The 26,968-nt window shown below is 52.1% G+C and overlaps 1 protein-coding gene across 3 annotated transcripts in view; it reads right to left on the bottom strand.

Annotated features, from left to right (window-relative positions):
- Positions 1–26,968, bottom strand: part of SHROOM2 (shroom family member 2) — a 154,378-nt gene that overhangs the window by 12,897 nt on the left and 114,513 nt on the right. For all 3 annotated transcript variants that reach the window (XM_085009002.1, XM_085009003.1, XM_085009004.1), the window contains 3 exons: positions 6,791–7,408; positions 1,282–1,803; positions 12–183 (listed from right to left, as the gene is read on the bottom strand). In XM_085009002.1, the coding sequence (XP_084865128.1) occupies positions 12–183; positions 1,282–1,803; positions 6,791–7,408 (1,312 nt within the window). The remainder of the gene's footprint in view (positions 1–11; positions 184–1,281; positions 1,804–6,790; positions 7,409–26,968) is intronic.

Below are 26,968 nucleotides of genomic sequence, written 5' to 3'. Positions count from 1 at the left end.
AGCTTCCCTACCTTCTTCACTGACAGGTCGTGGTCTAGGTCGCTCCCTGAATCCTCCTCAGGCTCCTGCTGCTCCTGCAGGTCTTTCATCTTAATCAGCAGCTCCGCCTTGGGGGCCGACGTGCTGTAGTAGGTGGAGTTGGTGGCCAGGGACACGGCCGCCGGCACACTCGGCTCCTCCTTCCTGGGGAAAACCCATCACAAGGCCAGTTAGCTCTGACCGTACACACAGACGTGCCCCTAAGTGCCACAACCTGGATTGCGACCAGCAAGCAGGGGTGCTAACAACAGGACACTGGCCCAGGAGGGAGATGGCAAAAGGGAGGAAGCTTACAACTCAAACGCCACGCCACACAACCCTCAGGGCCCCTCGGGGGAGGCACGAGGGTACGGCGGTTCTGGCCAGGAGCTTGAGGTCTCCAGGGAGACGTGTGCCACTCTCTGTAAGCAGGGCCTCGGGCCCCGAATTCACCGGGCAGCTTTCTGCCAGCAGCCGCATTTGCTGCCTCTTGCTAAGGCCTCATTCGCCCCCGCCCGCCCTGGCTGCGGCCCGGCCCGCGTACTCCAGCCGCTGTCCATCGAGGATGCTTAGGGAGCTGACGCTCAGCAACAGGGAGGATGAGGCTCCATCCACTCTGGGCAGATGACTGAGCAAGAGAGGCCGGCAAGTGCTCTTTACAAAGCAAATCCCCTCCCTCAGCGCCACCAAGGGCCACCTTCAGGAACACAGACGACGCAGTCTCAGCGCTCACTCCTGTGACAAATGTCTCAACCTCAGCACTAGTGCCACTTGGGGCTGAACCAGTCTTTGCTGGGGGGGCTGTCCCGTGCACAGCAGGGTGGGGAGCAGCACTGCGGGGCTTCACCCGCTAGATGCCAGGAGCATCTCTCCCACCTGTGACAAGCACGATTGGATCCGGACACTGCCAACTCTCCCCTGGGGGGGGGCGCCTCTGTGCGTGTGTGCGTGTGTGAGCAACTGCCCCTGACCGGGAACCCCCGCCTTATGAAGAAGAGCCTGTGCGCATCACCAGAAACCTGTCGGCCTCACACTGCGGATCTTCTGCCTCTTTGCCAGGACCTGGCCTCATCACCTCAGGATGGGCCTTGAAAGCCTTGGGTGAGTAAGACAAAAGCCACAAAGCGCTCCGCACCAGGCAGTGCTTTTCGCAGTGTCCCCAAAGAGCAACCGTGAAGACAAGCAGATACCCCCTCGGCCCGTGAGCCTAGGAGGCGCCGGCACCGCCAGCCCCGAGGCGGAGCCCAGGGCGCGTCTACTCACCTCTCCTCCGCGGACCTGGGAGAGGGCACTTTGGGGAGCAGCTTCCTCCGCTGCTGCGCCTCCTCCAGGAGGTGCTCGTCCTTGGGGAAGATGCCCTCCATCAGGTCCATGGTGGTTCGGATCTTCACGCTGGGGTCCAGGATGTCGGCCAGGGACTTATCCTTGCCGGCGATCTCGCGGGCCAGCTCTTCCGACTTGAGGTCTTCCGCGGTCCTCTCTCGGGCCTTCGCGTAGCCGAGCGCGGGCGGGGAGGCACGGCCGTCCCTGGCTGGGGGCGCGGGGGCGCCGGGGGCCGGGGGCGCGGCGCCCTGGCGGCTGTACAGGCAGAAGCGCGAGTACGACTGCTCGGACGTGCTGAGCGTCTTGATCTGGTCGCGCTCGAGCCCGCTGGGCAGCGCGGGCGGCTCGGCGGCGGCGCGGGCCAGGCCCTGGCGGCTGTCCCTCGCGGGCTGGCTCTCCGAGTGCACGATCTTGATGGGCACCATCTTCACGGTGGTGTTGTTCTCCATCACCCGCTCGATCCTGCCAAGAGAAGAGCCCTCGCTGAAGCCCCACGGCGCGCCCGGGCACAGGCCAGAACCGGAAGCCAGACGACAAACCAGTGGGTCCCTCTGCGTCAGGGACAGGTGGGGAGGACGCACTCGGACACCTTCCGCCGCCCCGGGGGAGGGAGCTTGTAGGTCACACGACGTCCCAGGACTCCAGGACAGGGAGATGAGGTCCAGGACTGCCCGCCACCCTGAACTCGGTCTCCCCACCCTCCTCGGTGGCTGGGTGCCTTTCCCTTTTCCAACAGTCATCTCACAGCCACAGGAGCCTGAGGGCCGGTTTGTGGGCTTACTGACAGATGGGAGGGCAGTCTACCATTCCTTTGTTTTTAGTTCAATGGCACAGCTAACAAGCCCCATCCCTGAAATGGGCCCTTGTCGGGGAGCCCTGCAAGGGACCAGCGTATTGCACGGCAGGAGCAGCAGTGTCTCAGCCGGGGTCTCTCAAGGCTGGGTTCCTGCATGGCGGACTCCTTCACAGTGGCTGTGTTCTGAGGGGTGCCCGGGTGCCCTGGGCCTCGCCCCCACCTGCCTGCCACGCCCCCACTTCAAGCTGCCCTTCACACGCACTTCATATGGAGAGGGAAGAATCCAGTGGGAAACCTGGACGTGCCGCTCCTGTGTTATCTTAAATGATTCAGGTGGATTTCCCTCTTTCAAAAAAAGTTTCTCAGTGAAAGGAGCAGGAGGAGCTGAAGCACCCACCCGGGAGAGAGAGAACGGAAAGAAACAGTTTAGTGGATGAGATGGGGCTTCGTCTGGACCACCTGAGCACAGACTGATGCCAAGGGACCCTGCAGACTAGGGCCAGTGGGACAAAAATCCATCTCAAGCATCTTTAAAGGACACCGTGGAGAAAGAACGCCACCTGCTGGTAGCCAGGAGGAAAGGAAAAAACAAGCCATAATCACACCATCCAAACTCAACCTCAAACCATTTCTAGGACAGGACCCTAATGGAAGTAATTTTATGGTGCACAAGAGTGCGTGACACAAATTTGTTTCTCCCTCCTTTTTTTTCTCTTTTCGATTTTTTGTTTGTTTGTTTGTTTTGGGGGGTTTTAGGGCTGCACCTGCAGCATACAGAAGTTCCTGGCCAGTGGTTGAATTAGAGCTGCAGCTGCTGGCCTACACTACAACAACAGCAACACCACATCTGAGCTGCATCTGCGACCAACACCAAAGCTTGTGACAATGGATCCTGAACCCACTGACTGAGGCCAGGGATTGAACCCGCATCCTCACAGAGACAACGTCGGGGCCTTAACCTGCTGAGCCATAATAGGAATTCCCGTTTCTCCCTCGTAAGTGGCGTCAAGGAAAGTCTGGTTCTTTCCTTGTACATAAGGGTGTGGCAAGCAGGCTAAAGGAAATGATTTTGTATGTTTTCCTCTCCTCCAGTAGAAACCACTAAAGCAGAGGAGTTTAATCCAGGCGTTCATATATGGTCCCTGTTATGACTTCTGGTTGAATACATTTTAAAAGGCAGATAATACCGATGAGATATGCTCAGCTTCAGAAGAAAAATTCTGGCTTCTCATCCAAGCAAGAACACACAAACAAGAACCCCTCTTGATTCCATTCCTTTCATTCCATGCTTAGAAACCCTGGTCACTCATTAGTGGCTTTTAGAGTCAGCCTAAACTGCATCTAACCCCCCTTCCATGGAGAAACTGGTTGTCTAGGGAAGGAAGATGTGTTAGGAAAAAGCCTAACAAATCCCCCACAGATGGCCCTCTATTTTCCTGGTCATTCTTAAGCCCTGATGACCTCTCCTCTCGAAACCTGTCCAGACTGTGGCATTTAGGGAGTCTGACAAACCTCTACTTCAAAACAAGGGCCCAACCCCATGGACAAGACCCTACCGCAACCAGATCTCACCTGTCCCCAAAGCAAAGGCAGGCCAGGAAGGACAGAGGACTTGGCGTGTGCTGGCCCTGTCCCCTTCTCTGTGCGGTGGCTCCTCTCAGAAGCCGGCTCCGTTCGGGTGACCTGCCTGCTGCCCACAGAGCCCAGCCCCCGAGAGCAAACAGCTCAACCAGCTCTGCTCACACACCCAGGTTCCAGGGAGCCCTCAGCCGCATGCCATTCTGGGTCTGATAAACCACACTGCCCGCTGCAGACACTCTCACCCTGAGATGCCAGAGGTGACGGCGACACTAACCCCAAGGCAGCCCGCCTGGATCCCGACTTACACACGCTCTCGGACCCAGAAATGAGCTTCAGGAGAACTCCTGGGAACAGTCACATCTCTAACTCTCACTGACCAATACTGCTGGACACCATCTCCATTTTGTAGTTTAAAAAAACAAAACAAAACAAAAACCCAACGTTTTAAAAGATTTCAAAATAAGCTTCCTGGTTTTCCCACAGGAGTTGATACGTATTTATTCACGGTGAAAGACAACCCTGAACCCTGTCTTCCTCTCGGCATCCTCACCATCTGCCTCCTGAATTTACAAGGTGCAGGCTCGGGACCAGGTCAGCGCCTGCCTGGCTCCCCAGCAGAGGGCCTGGGAGGCGGAAGACCCAAGCCGAGGGAAGTGCTGAGAAATCAGAGTATCTCTGAGTGTAGCTCAAACCACAGCAGCTCAGGAGGCCCTTCCCAGAGGGCTCTGCTTGCTGCCCCCTGGTGGCCAATGGTGGGTACAGAACAGGTCTCCCGTTCATGGGCTAAGTCTGTGGGATTCCACCTGCTCAGGCCAGCACTGATTGTAACACCCACCCAGGGACAGGGACACTTGATTCATGACATTATGAGCCACTTCTGGGGTAGGAACTTGGTGAGTGGCATGGATACCATCTGCTCCCCTGTGCCTCCTGGAGAGGACACCTGTGGAGTTAGCTCTGGACACTGACTGAGTTCAGGCCCCCTACAAGAGCTTGTACAGTTAAGGGACATGATTTAAGACAAGCCTATTGTCCCAAAAGACATACTGGATGGGAATGCTAAATAAATGCGGATGCCTGAAGACGCCTCCTCTTAGTAATGCAACTGCTTCTTGAAATCCCTCTCAAACTCATAGAAGAGAGAGAGGGAAAAAAATCCACACTCACTTCAGGCAGGAAAAAGAAGAAAAACACTAGCCTCCGCCTCAAGTCAACAGAGGTCATGCACTCCCCGCAAGCATGCCGTCCTGCTACTGTGGGCGGCTACTGTGCCCAGAGCAGCTCCTGAAAACCAGACCTGCACCTAAGCTGCAACTGTATCACATGCTCCACCCACCACACCCCCCCCCCACTTCACTGGTTCTCCTTCCTTTCAGAGTTTAACAGTCTTACAAACCAATAAGGCATCTAAATGATGCCTGCATTCTTCCCCCTTTTTATGCATATGAATGTTCCCAGGCCAGAGGTTGAATTGCAGCTACAACTGGGGTCCACAACCATGGCAACACAGCATCCAAGCCGCATCTGTGACCTACCCCACAGCCTATGGCAATGCCAGATCCTTAACCCACTGAACCAGGCCAGGGATCAAACCTGCATCCTCACAAAGACAACATTGGGTCCTTCACCCACCCAGCCACAACAGAACTCCTGATGTCTGTATTCTGAATGGTAGAGAGCAGTGCTGGCCCGCAGATGAAGCCACACTTGCAAATACACAGGATGGCATCAGTAGTATCGCCTCTCTGTTGAGATACTTTTTTTTTTTTTTGCCTTTTCTAGGGCTGCACCTGCAGCATCTGGAGGTTCACAGGCTAGGGGTCGAATCGGAGCTATAGCCGCTGGCCTACACCACAGCCACAGCAGTGCAGGATCTGAGCCTCGTCTGTGACCCACACCACAGCTCACGGAAACACTAGATCCTTAACCCACTGAGCAAGGCCAGGGATCGAACCCGCAACCTCATGGTTCCTAGTCGGATTCGTTAACCACTGCGCCACGACAGGAACTCCTCTGTCGAGATACTTTAAGGGTCCAAAAAAAAAAGAGTTCCAGACTCTATAGCAGGGTGGGCCAACAGAACTTTCCATGATGCTTCAAACGGCCATGATGTGTGCTGTCCAGGGTGACAGCCATGACCCCTGTGGGGTACAGCTGAGGATTGGGTTTTATCACATTTTCACGAACTTACACTCCTGTGGCCACAGGTGACTGGGAGCTACTGTATTAAACAGTGCGGACACGCAGGGCTAGACAATTCCTTGCTGGGGGCCACGGTGTCCCTGGGCTCCACCCATTAGAGGCCAGGAGGAAAGGTGCCATCCTCACCTCCCACCGAGTGTGCCCTGTGGGCCAAACTCGCCCTCCCCCAGGCTGAGGACCACTGCTCTGGAGATGGAGCAGAAAATTCTCCCCTTCCGCGTCTCAGCTGTCCACAGGCACTAAGGAGGGCAAAAGGCCAAGGGTCAGCGGTCTTGACCGGTCCCTGCCTGACGACAGTCATCAACGCCTCCAGGCACGACAGACACTTCCACACATGGCCTCTGACAACAGCGCCACAGAATGCGGCCGGGTTTTGCTCTGCTCTGACAAAAAGTACACAGCACCTCAGCCTTTCCATACAGAAAGATCTAGAAAAAGAGGCGTGTGGACATATCGGACATAGGAAAAACACCAATTCAGCTTGAAGGTCTCATGCTTAGAGTAAACCTGATCCTGTTCACAAACAGAATTAACAGCTGGGGACACCCAGCCTCAGTGCGTCTATAGGTAACACAGAAATACCCTGCGAGGCTCAGATGAAGGGGACCTGGACGGCCTCCTGCCTCTTTCACCAGCCTCCCCCGCCCCCACACGGGACAGGAAAGCCCCCGGCAAGTTAGAAATGCAACTGAGCTGGAGCTGGGGGTTCTCCCCCAGGGAAGTCCCGGGGCCAACTTTAAAGCCGAGGAGGGGATGAGAAGCAAGGCGGCCGTGGTCCCCCACCCAGGGCTGAGGCTGGGAGGCCGGCCGGCAGGTGGTAGGGAGGCCTGAAAGCCAAGAAAGCATCAGGCCAGCGGCCCCAGACGGCACCTGGTGTTATTCTCGTCCTGGACCAGCAGCGGGGGTTTGTCTGTTAGCTTCTGGGGCGCGAACTGCGGTGACGGGGAGCGCGACGTCTCCATGGCGGCTGTCGGCAGGGGCCGGAACCGGGCCGGGAGCAGCGCTTCCCGCTGGGCACCGGCTGTGCGCTCCTCTACATGCGCCCCGCCAGGCTCCCCGGAGGGGCGAGCGGGCGCGGGCTGGGCGGCGCTCGGCTTTGCCACCGAGGCGCCGGCGCTGCGGGGGTGCTCCAAGCACACGTCCGGGGCCGCGGGGGAGGCCGGGGGGCAGGGCCTGCCGCCCAGGGGAGGGGCCGCAGGTGCGCCCGCAGCAGGTGCGCCCGCCGGGCCCCGGAAAGGCCTGGGCTCGCGCTTGGGCGGCGGCGGCCTCTGCGGGGCCGGCTTCTTGGCAAGTGGGGCGGCGCTCACGGGTGGAGGGTCCTGCCCCCGGGCGTGCGGGGCGGAGGGTGCAGGGTCCTCGGAGAACGTGTAATCACGCGGGAGGGTCCCGGCTCGGCTGCGGCCCTCCCGGGGCCCCTCAGGCACCTCAGACACCGGGGACGGCTTCTGTGCCCCTGGCGCGTCTTCCACACACCGGGCATCGGCTTGTCTAGGAGAAGAAGGAATAAAAATGAGTCAACGATTCCAATGAATGCGCTCTCCCCAAACAGGACGAGACCCTGACCTAGCCACCCTCCCTCAATCACCCTAAGGAAGTGAAGACACTGATGTCTCGCCCTCTGCCCCCGACAGCAACTCCTAGCGCAGGGCACCAAAGCCAAACACAGCGTGACGACCAGGCGGTGCGCTGGCATGTCATACCACCGGCCATGTATTAAATACACACCCATGTTACGGACACACACTCATGTTTGCACAAGCTGCTATGTGAGGGCCAAGAGAATATGCACAACCATTTTCAAAACCTGTGAAAATCCTCATGCTGCAAAATGCAAAAATAGGTACTTGACATGGCAACAATATTATTATGCGGCTTATTTTAGGAAACTGCCATATACAGAGATTGAACTTCCTAAGACGGGCAGCAAATAAATTAATAAAACCTTTAAAAACAGTAGTGTATTTTTTTTGCCTTTTGTCTTTTTGGGGACACACCCGTGGCACATGGAGGTTCCAACCGGAGCTGTTGCTGCCGGCTGACGCCACAGCCACAGCGACACCAGATCCAAGCCTCGTCTGAGACCTACACCACAGCTCACGGCAACACGGATCCTCAACCCACCAAGCAAGGCCAGGGATCAAACGTGTAACCTCATGGTTCCCATTCACCCCCACTGTGCCATAATGGGAACTCCCAGTAGCGTACTATTAAAAATGAGTAAAGTGGAGTTCCCATCGTGGCTCAGCAGAAACAAATCTGACTAGCATCCATGAGGACACAGGGTTGATCCCTGGCCTCACTGAGTCGGTTAAGGATCTGGTGTTGCCATGTGCTGTGGTGTAGGTCGCAGATGCACCTTGGATCCTGCATTGCTGCGGCTGTGGTATAGGCCGGCGGCTGCAGCTCTAATTCAACCCCTAGCCTGGAAACCTCCATATACCGTGAGTATGGCCCTAAAAATAAAAATAATTAAAAAATTTTTTAAAAAAAGAGAGAAAAGAGAGAAAAGCAAAGGCTTTCTTTTGGAAGCTGGAGCCGTGCAATCTTTCCATATTCATACATTTCCACATCTGTATCTATCTTTATATGATATGCACGTATATGCATGTACTTACATGTATGCGTGTGCGCCCCCCCCCACACACACACCTACAAAACACCATGCAGTCATGCTTCACATGCACATACGTCTACACTGTAAAGCTTGTGGGCATTATAACAACTATCACACTTGGAACAAAGCAGCCAGCCATGCCTTTGCTCTGGCAGCCGACACACTCTCTTCTGACCTGTCAAATAAAACGAGCCTCTTGTAGATCCTTCCGTTCAAGGGAAGGGCTGTTTTCCATCGAGAAGACCACCTCCGAGTTGCTGAAGGCGACTAACAAAGGCAGCAACTGGAGAACCAGTAGGGAGAGCACAGGCGCCCTAAGAGATGGAACCGATTCCCTAACGAGCTGGAGAGAAGACCTCCCCCTGCACACCTTGCATACCCAGCACACTCAGCACTCCCTTGGGGGCCAGGAGGTGTGCCTGCCTCCTGGGCCACAAGACCAGACCTGGGCCTTCCAGCTGCCCAACCCATCCAGGCAGCTACACTCGGTCAAGCGCATCATGCATGGCTCTCTTGCTATGTCCTCAGGAGAAAGGGCCCTTCTAGGTTCAAGGGCTGCTCTAGAGTAAAACCCAGACCATGCCTGACTCCCTGACTTCCCCGTCAGGCAGCTGGGGCTGCACCCTCCCTGGGCACGACCTCCAGCGCACACAGCAGCCCCTGCCCCAAGGCCAGCAGCTGGAAGGGCTCGGCATCTGCAGGAGGACAGGAGGGAGCGGCAGGCCCGCTGGCACCCTGAAAGGGGGCAGGTTTGTCCTCTGCTTCCCGGCTGAGAAAATATTAACCCAGCTGGACGAAGTCAGCTGTTTTTTATTATTGGTTTGTTTCTTTCTTTCTTTTTACAGATGCACCTGCACGTAAGGAAGCTCCTGGGCTAGGGGTCCAAGTGGAGTCACAGCTGTCACACAACATCACAGCCACGGCGACACCAGATCTGAGACACATTTGCAACCTACGCTGCAGCTGCAACGCCAGGTCCTTAAGCCACTGAGCAAGGCTAGGGATCAGACCCTCATCCTCACAGATCAACAATGGGTTCTTAACCCACCGAGCCACAATGGGAACTCCTAGGTGTTGCGGTTGTTTTTAAAATATGTATTGTGCATACACTGATAAAAAGAAATGTTTCACATTGAGGTCTGGGGGAGTCCCTCTGGGTTTACATGAATTAACCTGGATTTTACACTAACTAAAATGGCCTTTTTGTGGCCTATCCAACATATGCTGTTCATCTGCTTTAATTACTAAAGAAAGGATGTATTGACCAGAAGTGAAGAACGGCCACGTTAAAAATAAAGATGCAGGAGTTCCCGTCGTGGCTCAGTGGTTAGCAATCCGACTAGGAACCATGAGGCTGCGGGTTCAATCCCTGGCCTTGCTCAGTGGGTTAAGGATCCGGTGTTGCCGTGAGCTGTGCTGTGGGCCGCAGATGTGGCTCGGATCTGGCGTGGCTCTGGCATAGGCCGGCAGCAACAGCTCTGACTGGATCCCTAGCCTGGGAACCTCCATATGCCATGGGTGCGGCCCTAAAAAGATAGATAAATAAATAAATAAATAAACAAAGATGCAATGAATGCCTCCCTTTCTGATGATAAGACGCCCTTGTCAGGGGCCAAGTCCATCCCGACTCGCTGTGGACGTGCAGAAGTGTTTCTGTGAAACCCTGAAGGAACATATCCCTGACTCGTTAGCTGTTCTTCGTTTTGACGGGATATAAAACTGTGCTGAACACGAGGCTTCTCCAGCGCAGGTCCTCAGATCCATCTGAGAGGCATCTTGCGGGATACAGCTCTCGGTGTGGCTGAAATAAAACTCTCTTCTATCCTATTATAGATTGTTCATCAATTATTTTCATCAACAGCATGAAGACGGGATATTATCAAAATCACCTCCACAATGCAGGAGATGGTGGCAAGAATACAAAAACAACTGTCTGCTTACCAAACACAGAATGGCATTTAGACGTGGTCAAATGGACACCAGTCGGCAAAGGTGACTCACAGCTCAGATGTCCTGTCATGCACTACGGCATCGGGCCTGCCGCGGAGGAAGGACCCTAATTCAGGACGATTTACCAATGCCTTCCCCATATTTCACTTCAAAGAGCTGCGGGACACATGAACACTTTTTTCCCTCCTACTAAATCTCTTAAAATCTAGCATCTACAGACCTGGTGCTTAGTATTTAATACAGATCCACCACCTCACTGAAACAGAGAATCAAATTAGCTATAATTTACTTTAAAACCTTTGCCACCTTTGCCTTTGGCCACCTGGATTCACATTTAATACGTCGATTAAAAAGGATCTCTAGGAGTTCCTGCTGCAGAGCTGAGCTGCAGTGTCTTGGGAGCCCTGGGACGCAGGTTCAATCCCCAGCCCGGCACAGTGGGTTAAGGATCTGGTGTTGCTGTACCTGCAGCTTAGGGTGCAACGGCAGTATGGATCTCATCCTTGGCCCCAGGGAACTCCACATGCCATAGAGCGGCCAAAAGTTGCGGGGGGGGAGTTCTCCTTGCCAAGTGCGTCAGGCAGGATGTACTGAGATCTACCCAGAGAAGGGACAGAACTCACCTGTGGGAGCAAAGCCCCACTGACAGGCAGACAAGGACTGAGAGCAAAGGACATGCACACGGGCCAAAAGCTCTGCGGGACCGGAGGCCACTCTCCTCTCCAGGTAGCACGCGTGGGGCGGCCTGGTCGCATCTCATTCCACAAGCAAAGCTCCCTGCCGTCCATCCCACGCTTAACTTTAGAATTACATGAGCAGAGCAATTTCTAGACCAAGTCTGTCCCCTTATTTTTTCTTGGACTTCCTCCCAAACTTGCACAGTGAAAGCCATAAAACCCCTAACTGCTCCTTACTGTTCCAACTGTTAAGAAATCAGGGAAAATTAAAAAAAAAAAATAAGTCTAGATACTCATGTTGCAACAGAAGAAAGGCTGGGGGGAAAATGTAATGTATACATGTAAGGATACCCCTGACCCCCTTGCTGTACAGTGGGAAAATTAAAAAAAAATAAAATAAAATAAAATCACAACCTTAAAAAAAAAAAAAAAGAAAGAAATCAGGAAAGCAAGGTCCCCAAGCAAAAGGACCAAAGATGGGAATTAGGGTTCTGCTGGGGATCATAATCCAATCTGTTTCCCACAGATTCCAAGTGACTGCTTGTTAGATAATGTGAATAATTTGTGTGTGTCCACGTGTGTATCTGTATCATGTATGTTGTACTTGTGTCTGCACGGTACACACGTACCTGCATCTCTGTGTATATGTATAAATATCCCCTTTTTTGTATTTTCAAGGATAAAGTCAACGGTGAGAGTCAGATCCAGAGATACAAAGCAAAAAAACCCATGATGACTTAAGGACTTTGCCAGCAAATAAGCAAGTACACGCCTCCCCACACACACATTACAGGCAAACATAGGAGCAGGCAGACAGCTGCACAAAAGACAACTGAAAAGGAAGCCGCAGCCAGAGTCCCAGCAAGTGATGTGCAGCTTAGGTTGTTCACGCTCATGCCGAACATGCTTGGGACACGTTACCAAGGGGAGAGCAGCTCCTGGAGCAGGGAGCACGGGGCTCTAAGGAGCAGGGAGGACTGAGCTCTAAGGAGCAGGTAGGGATGAGCTCTAAGGAGCAGGGAGGACCAACCTCTAAGGAGCAGGGAGGACTAAGCTCTAAGGAGCAGGGAGGACTAAGCCCTAAGGAGCAGGGAGGACCAACCTCTAAGGAGCAGGTAGGGAAGAGCTCTAAGGAACAGGGAGGACTGAGCTCCAAGGAGCAGGGAGGACTCAGCTCCTGGAGCAGAGAGGAGCTGGCTCTAACCGGTTGAGGCTCCTGGAAACCCACAGCCCCCCCAAGGTTGGAGTCCAGCTGCTCCCCACTGCAACTGGAACAGAGAAAGATCTGAGCCAGGGCTGCAGAGCAAAACAAAATAGTCTCAAGGGGAGAAAGCGGAACAAAGGCCACATTAACATGCACGGCTGCCCAGCAACGTACACACCCTTTGAGAGGACACTGGCCTGTTAAGAACCCCCTAAATTTTACCTTAAAAAGATGTTAAAAGCTATATATCAAAGGCTCTTAAATTTCCATCAACACTGCCTGATTTCACTCCTACTGTGCAGAGAGCCAGCTCGGTGTCTAAGTGCAATCTGCAGCTCTGAACACAAAGCTTTATTTCCAGATGCCATCTGTTCCAGATGCCAGCCTGTGACGTCACTGGGCTCCTTTCTCGGGTCCCCGTGTTCTGCTCCCTGCCTCCCCATCTTTTTCACAGCTGGCCGCTCATCCCACAACCTGCAGCTCCACCAGCCCTGCTGTCCAATTACTGTATCATTTGCCACGTCCACTGTCATCCCAGGGCTGCGTGCCTCTGTGGCGGGCAGGGAGCCGGTGTCCTTCTCCAGGGCCTCGAAGGCCAAAGCTAGTCGCACGCACTAGGTTGTGCCACAGCCTGGGGGGCCGTTACACACAAAACGCAGGTGTGGCTTTCCGTCGCCACGCAGAACAGGGAGCGGGGAAGCCACATTTTCCAGAGATGCAGGCAGTCAGGTTCTTAGCAGTGGGACCTTTCCGACAAAATGAAACGTTTTTGGTCCATCCTGCAATCACTAACTCACTGCTGTTCTGGAAACAGGGTGAACCATGATCTTCACCCCGAAAGAGGACCATTTCTGGACGCTTCTGGCCAACCTAGGTAACACACCCTGCAGCCTCCTACCTTCCCAGGTACTTCTGGAATCAATGACTGGAAAGGCATGCTCGGCCAAGGTGACCTGCGCCCTCGCCTGTGGCACGAGGCTGCTGTTCTGGGGTCCGAGGCCACTGGCGAGTGAATCGCAGGCCCTGCAGGCTTGTGGTGGGAGGCAGCGGCGGACAGCACCCTTGGTGTGGAAGGGTCTGCATGGGGGCTCCTACCGCGTTCAGCACCTCCCAGGAAAGGGCCGCCCCAGTGGAGGAGCTGATCTGAAAGTACATCCCGTGCCAGCAACTCCCCACAACATAAGCCACCAAGCATCCCAGCCAGCAGCCCCCACCCCAGGGCGCTCGCGGGTACCAATGGCACCCTCTGCACGATGCAACTGCCTCATTTCCACGACGGAAGGAGAGGGAAGACAGAGCGGGTTCCTGGCAATAACAACCCTGACACGGAACCAGCACCCCGTCCAGACTAGCAACGGACAAGGGGGCTGCCGGGTCTGAGGTGGTCCAAGGCAGGACTCGGGTGTGTGCTGCAGAACCAGGGCCCCGCCCTGCGCACACAGAGCGGAATAACCTCAGGGCAACCAGGGTGGGGCCTGAGGGCTGCCTTCCAACACGGGCACGCTTTCATGCGTGCCTCGGGTTCACCATGCAGCTGGAGGCTTTGAGAAAGCAGGCGCCCATCCAGTTGTGGCAGGTGTGAATCTCAGGGGCGCTGTGAGGCGTTGAACTGTTTACCAGAAATCACAGGCATCGGCATGTCGGGATGTCTCGGACGTTGGCAGTCAGATGTCTAAAACCAGACAGTGATGCGCCTGGGGCTGAGCAAAGAGCCGGGCGGCTGGGCGAACATGGGACACCATGCTGCTCCACGTGCATGTCTCCTGTGTGGGCTGCTGGTGTCTCCACGCATCTTCCTGTCCGCCAGGAATTCCAGCAGAGACCTATCACCTTGGGAACGTGCAGGCTCTCTGTCTACACAGCACCCCATATAAGCCAGATGAGGCAGGAAAAGGAGATGGGGGCCAGGCATGGGAGCCCAAGAGCGGCCATCAACCAACCATCCACTTGTCAACATAGAGAAGGACGTTAGAAACAGTGGCGTTCCCGACTGGGATCCATGAGGATGCAGGTTCGATCCCTGGCCCCACTCAGTGGGTTAGGGACCCCATGTTGCTGTGAGCTGTGGTGTGGGTCGCAGATGTGGCTTGGATCCCACGTTGCTGTGGCTGTGGTATAGGCCAGCAGCCGCAGCTCTGATTCCGCCCCTAGCCTGGGAACCTCCATTTGCCACAGGTGTGGCCCTAAAAAGTAAACAACCAACCAACAAGAAGCAGCAGGTCTGACTCACAGATGCCTAGGACTGAGGACATCACCACGCTCTCCTGCCCGGGTGGGAGCAGGCACCGGCAGTCCGACTATCCTTCTCTCCCAGCTTCCAGGCAGGCAAGCAACACTCAGCAAACGGATGCACAGATACTCGCGAGGCTGAAGGACAGAGCCGTGCCTCCAAGCTGGGCTCCAACTGTGGGTTCAGCAGATGCACCTTGCAGGAGGACGGGAGCCCGAGTCACCCTTCGCCCGCTCGTTTCTTTACTGCAGCCTCTCCACGGAAGATTTCCTCGGCGCCCGCCCCCCGAGAGGCTCCCCTCCCCACGAAGCCTGTGCCGTGTGGGAAAGCACTTCTTTTAGAAATCTGGATGAAGTGTTATTTCGCCAGTGTCTTAGCAGATGGAGAAAAAGGTCTGCTGCTTCCTCTGGGTTTATTTCTGCTTTGCAGGCAGGCGGAGGGTGAAGTGAATGAAGTCCAATGCGCCGGGTGTCATTTGCGGTTCTGTGGGGAAGGACGGATTCAAAGAGTCCACTCCCAGAGGGTCCCAAACCCAGTGAGGAAAGGCGCGGATGTGCGGAGGCGCTGGCGCCCAAGAACAGAGGCGACCTGGATGTGGAGATTCTAATCCGGGACAGCCCCTCAAATGCCCAGCTCTGTGTTCAGAACACGTTTCCAGAATCGATTCCAGGCCTCTCTCATTTCCGAAGCTTGGAGACCTTCCTTCTCGGTCCCAAGATGTGACAGTTGGGAGCCTTTTTTTTTGGAGAAAATCAGGCAGCTCCTCTCTGCCAATCAAAGTTCAGGACAGTTTCTGGTGTGAAATTACTTTTCAGAAGAGTGGAATCGCAGAGGCACAGACAAATGGACTGGAAAAGAGGTTTTCATGTGAGCGAAGTTTTCTCCTGGCATTATTTTACTTTCTGTCCAAAAAACACTCAGCAGACACAGGCTTTCTGCACACCGGCGGCCGATCTGGAATGTTCTCAGACCTGGCTGAGCTGATGTGATCAGGATTTCTGGGGAAGCGGGGCTGGCTACAGATGATGCTTGGCCACCAGCCGTAGAGGGCGGTCCGAGTGTGCCCCGTCTGAGCACACCCTGCCAGTCTGACCATGTGACCTGGCAGGACAGGATCTGTCCGGAGAAGCTGGGGGACAGAAGAGAGTCCTCAGGGACCCCAGAGTCCCAGAAGAGACCTGCCAGCTCTTCCAGCGGGCGTTCAGAGCCCTCAGCTCCGCTGCACACAAGGTCAGCCAGGCCCACAACCAACACCCAAGGTGGAAAAAAAAATGCAAAGCATCGACAGGAGAGCCAAGAGAGCCAGCTCCCTCTGCGTGGACCCCTGGTTCCTGCTGCATCCGTGGGAAACTACCGCGGCCTGCTTCACATCAATATACCAGGCTGTCTAGAGGACCAAACGGATACATTAAAAAGGACCCCTAACCCGCAGAAAAGAACAGAGGAAACTGTAACAAGTAGCAGAGGCTTTCCTACCTTCCCAAGCATCAAGTCTCCTTTCCCATATTTGCTTCCTTGCAAAACAAAACAAAACAGAATGCTGCAAACACACAACCCCCTGCCTTCCCTCCCACCCAGAACAACACCTGTTCTGATGGGGGGGAGAGCCAGGTAATGGTATTATTCTTCATTTTTGGTTTTAAAGCTTTTTTTGTTTTTGTTTTTTTGTTTGTTTTTGTCTTTTTAGGGCCGTACCCACGGCATACAGAGGTTCCCAAGCTAGCAACACAGGATCCAAGCAGCATCTTCGACCTATACCACAGATCACGGCAATTCCAGATCCTCAACCCACTGAGCAAGGCCAGGGATCAAACCCTCAGCCTCAGGGATCCCAGTCAGACTCATTTCCGCTGACCCATGAGGGGAACTCCTGATTTTAAAGCTTTTTTTTTTTTTTTTTCTTTTTTCTTTTTAGGGCCACACCCACGGCATATGGAGGTTCTCAGGCTAGGGGTCCAATTGGAGCTACAGCTCCCGGCCTACACCACAGCCATAGCAATGTGGGATCCAAGCCGCATCTGCGACCTACACCACAGCTCATGGCAATGCCTGATCCCTAACCTCGGGATCGAACCTGCAACCTCATGGTTCCTAGTCAGATCTGTTAACCACTGAGCCATGACAGGAAGTCCCGATTTTAAAGCTTTTTAAGTGAGAACGTTTCCACTGAATGTGGGAGAGAGCAGATACAGCCAGTCCTGCAGTATGTGAGCATCCTTTTCGGTTCGCAGCCAATTCTGTCTCTGCACCCCACCCTCCAAGTCTCCTCTGGAGGACTCCCATGACTGGCGATGACTGCAGACCCACGGATCGAAGCTCTCCTGACATGTCCTCTGTCAGGGAGCCAGGCCTGGCCAGAGGTGGGGGGTGGTGAGCCAGTGCTCCCCGCAAACCTGTGTCTGAGAAAGCCTCCCAGGCAGCCTGGCTGTCCTGCCCAGGTCAGCAAGCTCGGCTTGGCGGGGCCTCGCCTCCCAGGGAGTGGGGGGACAGCGCCAGGAAGAGGGAGACCTGACCTATTTGGGAGAGGGTCTGGTGAGTACTGACCTTTTGGGCCATGCCTGCAGCCCGTGGAAGTTCCTGGGCCAGGGACCAAACCCGCACCACAGCAGTGACAACACCGGGTCCTTAACCACGAGGGCCACCAGGGAACTCCCTGGTGAGTTCTTTTTTTAAAGCAATGATTTCATTACTTTTCTGGCTGCCTATTTTTAGCTGCTAGCAGGAAGGTCTCTCGTGACCATCTGTCCACCTGTAAACCCAAGTGGAGCTTCACAAACTGTCATTCAAAGTTGGGACAGAAGGAAAAAATCACGTCTGAGCCGCCATGATCAAGATCACATTATTATGACAGACAGACAGTCAGAATTTTTGGAGGTTTAGATTGTGTCATTAAAAATATTTTTTTCCTTTTGGCCACAGCCTGTAGTGAGCGACTTGAGGTGGGGTCTTGGTTCCCCGTCTGGGGATTGAACCTGGCCGCAGTGGTGAGTCCTAACCACTAGCAGGGACCTGCCAAGGTTGTATCATGTTCATTAGGTGTGCCCTACAGCTATAAAAATGTATGGAGTTCCCGTGTTGGCACAGTGGAAATGAATCCGACTAGCATCCGTAAGGACGGAGGTTCAATCCCTGGCCTTGCTCAGTGGGTTAAGGATCCGGAGTTGCCATGAGCTGTGGTGGAGGTTGCAGACACGGCTCAGATCCCGTGTTGCTGTGACTGTGGCGTAGGCCGGCGGCTACAGCTCTGATTCAACCCCTGGCCTGGGAACCTCCATATGCCACAGGTGCAGCCCTAAAAAGACAAAAGAAAAAAAAAAAAATGTAAAAGCCACAAACATGACGGCACAGGTGACAAGCAATACAGGAATTGGGGGTCACTGAGTCCTTGTACTTTACGTGTACATGTGGTCCTGAACCACTTCAGGTTTTTGCTTTTTTCTATTTATGTATTTATTTTTGTCTTTTGTCTCTTTAGGACCGCACCCCTGGCATATGGAGGTTCCCAGGCTAGGAGACTAATTGGAGCTGCAGGAGCCAGCCTATGCTACAGCCGCAGCCACACCAGGTCCAAGCCGGGTCTGCGACCCACACCACAACTCATGGCAACACCAGATCCAGGACCGCATCTGTAGCATATGTCGGTTCCCAGGCTAAGGGTCCAATCGGAGCTACAGCTGCCGGCCTACACCACAGACACAGCAACGCCAGATCCGAGCCTCGTCTGAGACCTACACCACAGCTCACGGCAATGCTGGATCCTTAACCCACTGAGCATGACCAGGGATGGAACCCGAAACCTCATGGTTCCTAGTCGGAGTCATTTCCGCTGTGTCACAACAGGAACTCCCAAGGTATCACTTTCAAACCATAAAATTCACTGACAATTCGAAGTGTCCTGTTTGAAGTTTGGGTAAATGTAGAGAGCTGTGGAGCTCCCGTCGTGGCTCAGCAGTAACAAACCCGACTTGTACCCAAACCTGCAACCTCATGGTTCCTAGTCGGATTCGATAACCACTGCGCCACGACGGGAACTCCTATTTATGACATTTAATTTTGATAGCAACACCATCTCACAGTAACTCGTCCAGAGCGTTCAAATGTCCTGGGTGCTAGATGCCTCGTGAGGGTCATTTCAAACCTCCCCTGCGTCTGCGTACCCAATTCTGCAGACGTGCATGCTGTGGTTAGAGTCCGCATGGAAGCTGGGGGTGTTTCCCTCTCTCCCTCCCAACTTCCCATCTCCTCACCCCTCAACTCAAGGCCACTCTGCACACCTTCACCTCCCAACCCCCCTCTCGTCCTCCCCAAGCCCCCTGCCAATCCGCAGTGATCCCAGCCCTGCACACACACTCTGGCTGAAGACCCTGCCCTGACCCCGCACCAGGGGTTCCCTTATCCCTGCTCTGATTCGAGATCTTCAGAGGCCCCTCCATCAAGCACTTCCCCAGCTTGTTAACAAAGAAGCCTCTCTTCCTCTGAACCCCGATAAGGATTTTATCCCTTCGTGTGTGTCCCCAAATTGTACTTAATTCACCTGACATTTTCATTCAGCATCATTAGACCAACAGCACCCACTTCTGCCTTGTCTACACCCGTGGTCCAGGACCTACCAGTGCCCGGCACAAAGCTGGGTTCAGCGAAGGCCCAGTGAGGTCGCAGGAGGGAGGGAAAGGGAGAGGAGAGGGCAGAAGGCAAGGCTGGCAGGCTGGTTCTCTCCGACCTTCTGGCTGGCCTACAACACAGCCATTTACACTTAGGCTCTGGACCGAATGTCTGTGTTCCCCCAAATTCCTTTTTTTTTTCTTTTTTTGCTTTTTAGGGCTGCACCTACAGCATATGGAGGTTCCCAGGCTAGGGGTCCAACTGGAGCTGCAGCTGCCGGCCTACACCACAGCCACAGCAACATGAGATCTAAGCCACGTCTGCGACCTACACCACAGCTCACAGCAATGTGGATCCTTAACCCACTGAGCGAGGCCAGGGATCGAACGTGCAACCTCACGGTTCCTAGTCAGATTCGTTTCCGCTGTGCCACGACGGGAACTACCCCCCCTCCCCAAATTCTTATGTGGAATTCTAACTCCCAACATGATGGTACCAGGCGGCAGGACCTCCGGGAGGTGATCAGGTTGTGAGGGTGCAGCCCTCACGAGCGGCAGGCGTGCCCTTAGGAGACACAAGACGGCCTGCTCCCCGATCCCTGCTCTGCACCACGTGAGCACACAGCAGGACCACAGCCAGCTGCAAACCAGGGAACAGTCCCACGTGGCCCTGAATCGGCCAGCAGCTTGATCCCGGCCCGTGAGAAATTGAGGACCGGTGTCAGACCCCCCAGGCGTGCGGTCACGTGTCACCTGTCGTACCAGGAGCGGGGAAGCCCCTTCAAGGGAGGTTCTCTGTGCCTGACGTGGCTTGGCAGGCTCCTGGCCGCATGCCAGTGACCAGGCCGATGATGTACGACGGCCTCGAGACCCCTCCCCTGAGAAGGCAGCTCTTCAGAGCGGCTGGAGGCCAGCGTGCCTGGGCGGAAGGCCTGGGAGCGGACTGGGGCTCCCTCCTCTCGTCCGTGACAGGTGGACGGATGGTCCCAGCTCGACTCCCACCTGCCTTCCTGCAACGCTGCCACCAACACCACCGTGACCGCCACAGGAACGGGTCCGAGCAGCAGATCCAATTAGACTGACCTGCCCATTAAGGACAATGGGAACCAACTTAATTTTCCACGAAACAAGGACCGGAATAAAAATATTAACTGAGTATTGGAGAAGCACTTGCTGTTTTGAATCTATTTAATTCTTGTTATATAGCCTCTATTTATTTTATTTTGACAAGTTTATACGCTCCATGAGTATAAATGTCTTGAGGTGGCTTAGCAGAGAAAAACACAGCATGAGCATTAAAATGAACATAAAAATAGCCCAACAGGAGATAATTTTTTTCTTAAAAAAAAAAAAAAAAAAAAAAGTAGGCACAAGAGTGGAAAAGCACCACAAACATGCCTGTGGTTAGGGTAGATGTGCCTCAAACATGACCCTGAGATTCCCGTCCAAAAGCAGAGGGAAGGTGGAGCTCCCCTTGTGGCTCAGCAGGTTAAGAACCTGACTAGTGTCTATAAGGATGTGGGTTTGATCCCTGGCCTCACTACATGGTTAAGGATACTATGGCATAGGTCAGAGAGGCAGCTTGGATCCAGAGTCACTGTGGCTGTAGCATAGACCCACAGCTGCAGCTCAGATTTGACCTCTAGCCCCTTGGGAACTTCCATTTGCCCCGGTGTGGCCCTAAAAACAAAGGGGTGGGTGGAGGGAGGGTGATGGTGGTTATGGGGAAACTGAGCATTTCTTGATTCTCTGGAGGAGACAAATTGAGTACCAACCTCCATCTGGAGAACTAAAGCACTCCTGAGAAAGCAGAGCACACCCATCTTCCCCATGGGGACACAAAGCCAGGAGCCTAAGTGACCCATCTGATCTCCTAACTAGGATTTCAACACTCAAATTCCGACTCCTGCTTTCTCTCCGCACCATCACATCAGACGTGCATCTGAAAGCCCTGGCTTCCTCCCTTCCTAGCAGCTTTATCTTCATTGCAAAGCTGGAGGGTATTTCAGATGCTGGTCTACACCTCACAGGGAACTCATACCCACACAGTCCTGGGAGGTCACCCTTTCTGCAAACGCTAAGCAGAGTGCACAGCCACAGGCACCAATGGTCACCTGAACACAGACTGCACAAAGGCACCAGGCAATGGTGATGATACAACAGTTAAAAACACCTGTCTGTCATATGGATGGCCAAAAAACACATGCAAAGATGTTCAACATCACTCAGTATTAGAGAAATGCAAATCAAAGCCACTCTGAGGTACCACCTTACACCAGCCAGAATGGCCATTATCAAAAAGTCTACAAACAATAAGTGCTGGAGAGGGTATGGAGAAAAAGGAACCCATACACTGTTGGTGGGATTGCAAATTGGTGCAACCACTGTGGAAAACAGTATGGAGATGCCTCAGAAAACTAAAAAGAGAACTACCATTTGATCCAGCAATCCCACTCCTGGCCATCTATCCAGACAAAACCATGACTCGAAAAGACACGTGTACTCCAATGTTCATTGCAGCACTATTTGCAAGAGTCAAGACATGGAAATAACCTAAATGTCCACTGACAGAGGAGTGGATGAAGAAGCTGTGATACATATGCACAATGGAATATTACTCAGCCATTAAAAGGAACGAAATACCAGCATTTTTAGCAACCTGGACGGACCTAGATATTATCATGCTAAATGAAGTCAGTCAGACAATGAGACACCAACACCAAATGCTTCCACTGACATGTGGAATCTGAAAAAAGGACACAATAGACTTCTTTGCACAACAGATACTGACTCACAGACTTTGAAAAACTTACGGTTTCCGAAGGAGAGAGGTTGGGGGTGGGGCAATGCTGCGGGTTTGGGATGGAAATGTTATGTAATTGGGTTGTGAGGATCACTGTACAACTGTAAATGTAATAAATTCATTGAATAATATAAAAAAACTCATTTAAAAAAAATAAAAATAGGAGTTCCCATTGTGGCTCAGTGGTTAACGAAACCGACTAGGAATTGAGACTGTGGGTTCGATCCCTGGCCTTGCTCAGTGGGTTAAGGATCCGGGGTTGCCGTGAGCTGTGGTGTAGGTCACAGATGCAGCTCGGATCCCGTGTTGCTGTGGCTCTGGCGTAGGCCGGTGGCTACAGCTCCAATTGGACCCCTAGCCTGGGAACCTCCATATGCTGCGCGAATAGCACTAGAAGAGTCAAAAAAAAGACAAAAAAATAAAATAAAAATAAAACCTGCCTATTATCCACCTCAATAAAATGATTGCTTTAACTAAAACAAACAAACAAACAAACAAAAAACACCTATCTGTGAAAAGCATCTAACCACACCAGTCAGAATGGCCATCAACAAAAAGTCTACAAACAATAAATGCTGGAGAGGGTGTGAGAAAAAGGGAAGTCTCCTACACTGTTGGGTGGGAATGTAAGTTGCTGCAGCCACTATGGAAAACCGTATGGAGGTTCTTTAAAAAAGTAAAAAAATAGAAGTACTATATGATCCGGCAATCCCACTTCTGGGTACACTTATCCAGAAAAGATGAGAACTCTAAGTTGAAAAGATGCACACACCCCAATGTTCATAGCAAGACTATTTACAATAGCCAAGACATGGAAGCAACCTAAAGGTCCACTGACAGCTGAAGAAATAAAGAAGATGTGGTACATAAACACACTGGAATATTACTCAGCCATAAAAAAGAACAAAACAATGCCATTTGCAGCAACATGGATGGACTTGTAGATTAATCATACCAAGTGAAGTCAGATAAAGACAAATATCACTTATATGTGCAATCTGAAAAATGATACAAATGAAATTATTTACAAAGCAGAAACAGACTCACAGACATAGAAAACCAACACGGTTGCCAAAGGGGAAAGCGGGAAGGATCAATTAGAAATTTGAGATGAACAGATACACACCACTAAATATAAAATAGATAATAAGGACCTACTGTATAGTACAGGGAACTATATTAATATCTTGCAATAACCTATAATCGAAAAGAATCTGAAAAAGTATACAGATATATATATACACACACATACGCATAAACACACATAACAATCATTGTGCTGTACCACTGAAACACTGTAATTCAACTATACCTCAAAAAAAAAAAAAAAAAAAACCCAAAAAATCTAAACTTAACCCACCATCAAAGTTAGGAAAGCACACAACACACCTTGGAGATACTTGCAACCTCAAGAACGATGATCAAGGACGTCCCTGCCTTTTGCAGCAGGACCCACACAAGATGCCAACAGTAATGCAGGCAAGAAAAAATACCAACAGCTATGCGATAACACGCAAAGAAGCTGCACTGTGCTAGCCCCCAAGGAAATGCAGGTTAAAAACACAACGGCTTTGCCTATCAACGCCCAGGATTTTGAAAAGGTCTAGCACGGACAGGGTTTGGGGAGACGCAAGCCTGGCCAAGGCTGTGGTGATGGGGTAAACACGGATGCACACCTTACAGAGGCAACTTGAGGGTATGTTCCAAACGACCGCCTGGCAGTTCCATTTCTAGAATGTGAGCCTAAGGAAACTGGCAGCTAAGAGCCCACCTATTTCACCGTAAGATACCCTCTGTGGTGGCACACATCACCGTGAATGACAGGTCCCATCAGATCTGCAACGTTTCCATGGAGCAGCGTACCTGCACGTGCAAGCACCGCATGCGCACAATACGTACAGGGGTACCACATGTGCAACAGCCAACCTTCGCGGTGAAAAAAGGACTTGGCCGTGGATACCGTTCTCCTTTCTACAGTGGCCTCTCTGGATGCTGAGGGTGAGGGCGCATCTTTTACTGTCTCCATTCCTCTTTGCAGAAGCTTGCTATTTGTAATTAAAAACTGTTTTCACTGGACAGAGAAAGACAGGTATCCTAGGATATCACTTACGTGTGGAATTTAATTTAACGGGATGCAAAAGAACATATTTATAAAACAGAAACAGACTCGCAGATTTCAAAGCCAGTCTTAGGGTTATGATGGGGGAGTCAGACCCCGGCAGCGGGGAGGAGGAGTAATTCGGTGGATGAGCATAACACACATACACGACTGTATAAAACACCTAATCAACAAGAATCTACTGTGTAGCACAGGGAAATCTATGCAATAGTTTGTAATAACCTATGAGAAAAAAAGAAAGAGGTGATAAATTCATATAGATAGATAGGACAGACGTACTTTGCTGTACACCTGAAACGAATACAATGCTGTGAGTCAACTATACTCCTATACAATTAAATTTTAATTAATAAAACAAGGGAGGTTTTTTTTTTTTTTAAAAGGGGGGAGGGGATGATATTAAAGACTGTATACCACCATCTAGGAAGCAGAAACCCCAGCCAAGCATAAGTCCAGGCTCTCAAAAGACATGCCTCAAGCTTAAGGAGCCATTTTTAAAATATTGGGCAAGTCTGTGGTACCAGAGATTAAAACATAGCTAGAAAATATCACCACCTCTGTAAATTAGGATAAAGCCATCTGCATTAAGCGTCTCCCTTTCAGCACAACCGCACATGACCGAAAATTCTGAAAATCCCACATCTCAGAATATGATCTGTTACTCAGCTGAACCATATTTAGAAATGCATTATTTACTTAATAGGCTTCAGATGTGTGTTACACAGGAACGTTTACTTTAGTCCTATGGAAGATGTCTATCATACATACATATCTATGCAGATAAATTGTACCTACATACCTACCTATGTATGTCTACATACATTCGCATGCGTGTGTTGAAACATGAAGCACAGTCCTACAATTTCTAGTTACTCTACCTTTGAGGGCCTTCGAATAATGTTTAAGGGCCCCCTGGCAAGACTCCTTCAACAAGAAATGTCATGTAAGTTACACCGAAGAGAACTGCCTTTCTTTATCACAGAGCACCTAAGCAGACCTAACTGTCAAGGACGTCCCCACTGCATCAAGACACCCCTGCAGGCAGGAAACTCTCAAAGGGCTGTGTGGGTGGGTGGGTGGGTGTCAGTCAGAGAGAGAGACAGACAGAGACAAAGAGACAGAGACAGGTCATCTTTCACATTAATGCTGACAGCAAATGAGTAAAACAATACAACCTACAGGCCTGGATGTGCCCTTGAAGGGGAATTCAAGTCCCTGGATTCTCTGAGAATCAAAAATGATTGTGGCTCCAAGGGTCCCTAGAACCATTTAATCCAAGCTCCCTATTTCATGGACGAAGAAACAGAAGGTCGCATCCACGCATGCCTGGGACCTGTGTCCGCAGTTTCTCAGGCTGGTTAAGAGGTCTCTGCAGTACATCACCCCACCCCCCTGGAAGCCGCCCCCCCCCCCCCAATGCCTTCTCTGCCTTCTCACTGCATTGCTGGCTCACTGGCCTGGCGACGGGACCATCCACAAAAGAGCAGGTTTAGGATCTTCCACGGGTCTACATGCCAGGCTGTGCTTATCGGTAGGACTGTCAACACCCGAGGTGGTTGGACTTAGCAGAAACTCACAGATGAAAAACCAGCCACAGTGCAGGCAAGGGCTCCCCATTCAGTAGCCGTGGGAATCACTGAAGCCCCGGGCTGCTCTGTAACATGCCTACCGTACCCACGCTGGGAGGTCCAGGTGGTATACCCGACAGGGCTCTGAGAACTTTAAGGAATGAACACAAAGGATTTTGCAAGCATTTTTGTAAAAGTGAAAAACAAAGTAACTGAGGATCTCGTGAGACATCCAGGGGTGTGTACAAGCCTCCCGGAAACGACTTGTCTGCCAAACCTGCGGGAGGAAAAGGCAGCTAGAAAACACCAGTGTCCGGGGTGAAACGGGCTGATCTGGTGGACACAAAATGCCAGCTCGTTTCTACTGCTTTCCCCACCTAGAGCTTCTTAAATTTTACTGCATAGAAGAGGCAGAAAATTAAAGGCAGCGAGAGTAAAGCAGGTGCATTCTGAAGGCCACAGGCAACGTTAGCTCCCCCAACCTCCAAAATCCAAGAGGCAGTTGGGGAGCAGCCAATTAATGCGAAACAAGCAGCCGTCAGCCTTCATTTACAGGCTCGTCTGTCACCCAGCTGGGGCAGGAGACCCTTATGCCACATGTCTGGTCAACACCAATAGGGATGGTTATTTCTACTACCCCTTTAAAAAAAAAAGTCTTCAGTGTGTTTTATTCATGTATTCATCCATGAAAATACCCCTGTAAATATGTTTCCTTAAGGAGCGTAGGTTGGTGGGTATGTGAGAGAGGAAAGGTGTGAAATGGTTTTTTCCACCCTGCACGACAAACACAAGCACAGAGATGTTCAATGTCCCACCATCCAGGAAATACTCTTCTGCAACATGATCATAAAAATATTTGCAATAGCCGCCCACAAAGATTCTGCTCTGTAAGGCAAAGAAAGATGCGAGCCGCTCATCAAATCTGTACCAAATCTTCCATTATTTCCCAACACGTTAAGAGAGTTTCCCGTTGTTCATTCTCTAGGTCTTCGCACAACACATTCGGCAGCAGGTTGTTTCGCTATGAATGCCGCCGAGTGGATTTCTAAAAATGTTTCTCCCAATTCCTTTTCCTTTTTACCTTTCAGCTAAGCATGAAGACTACACATCCATTTCAAAATGACTCCTACCCACGTGAGGCGGGCAATGCAGACCCAGACTGCGTGTGTGCGTCTGTGCAGCACATACATGCAGCAATTTCCCTGGGAAAACGGCATCCTTCCTCTGCACACGCGAAACGGTGCTTTCGTAAAGCAAATGCATTGCACTCACTTAGACATGT

This window comes from Sus scrofa, chromosome Y (assembly GCF_054392235.1).
Source record: "Sus scrofa isolate SSC_HxYL_T2T_F1_AM1 chromosome Y, Sscrofa_HxYL_maternal_Yorkshire_Landrace_v2.0, whole genome shotgun sequence".
Taxonomy (NCBI): domain Eukaryota; kingdom Metazoa; phylum Chordata; class Mammalia; order Artiodactyla; family Suidae; genus Sus; species Sus scrofa.
Note: the sequence above shows the minus strand (reverse complement) of the source record. Positions and strands in the feature narration are given on the sequence as shown.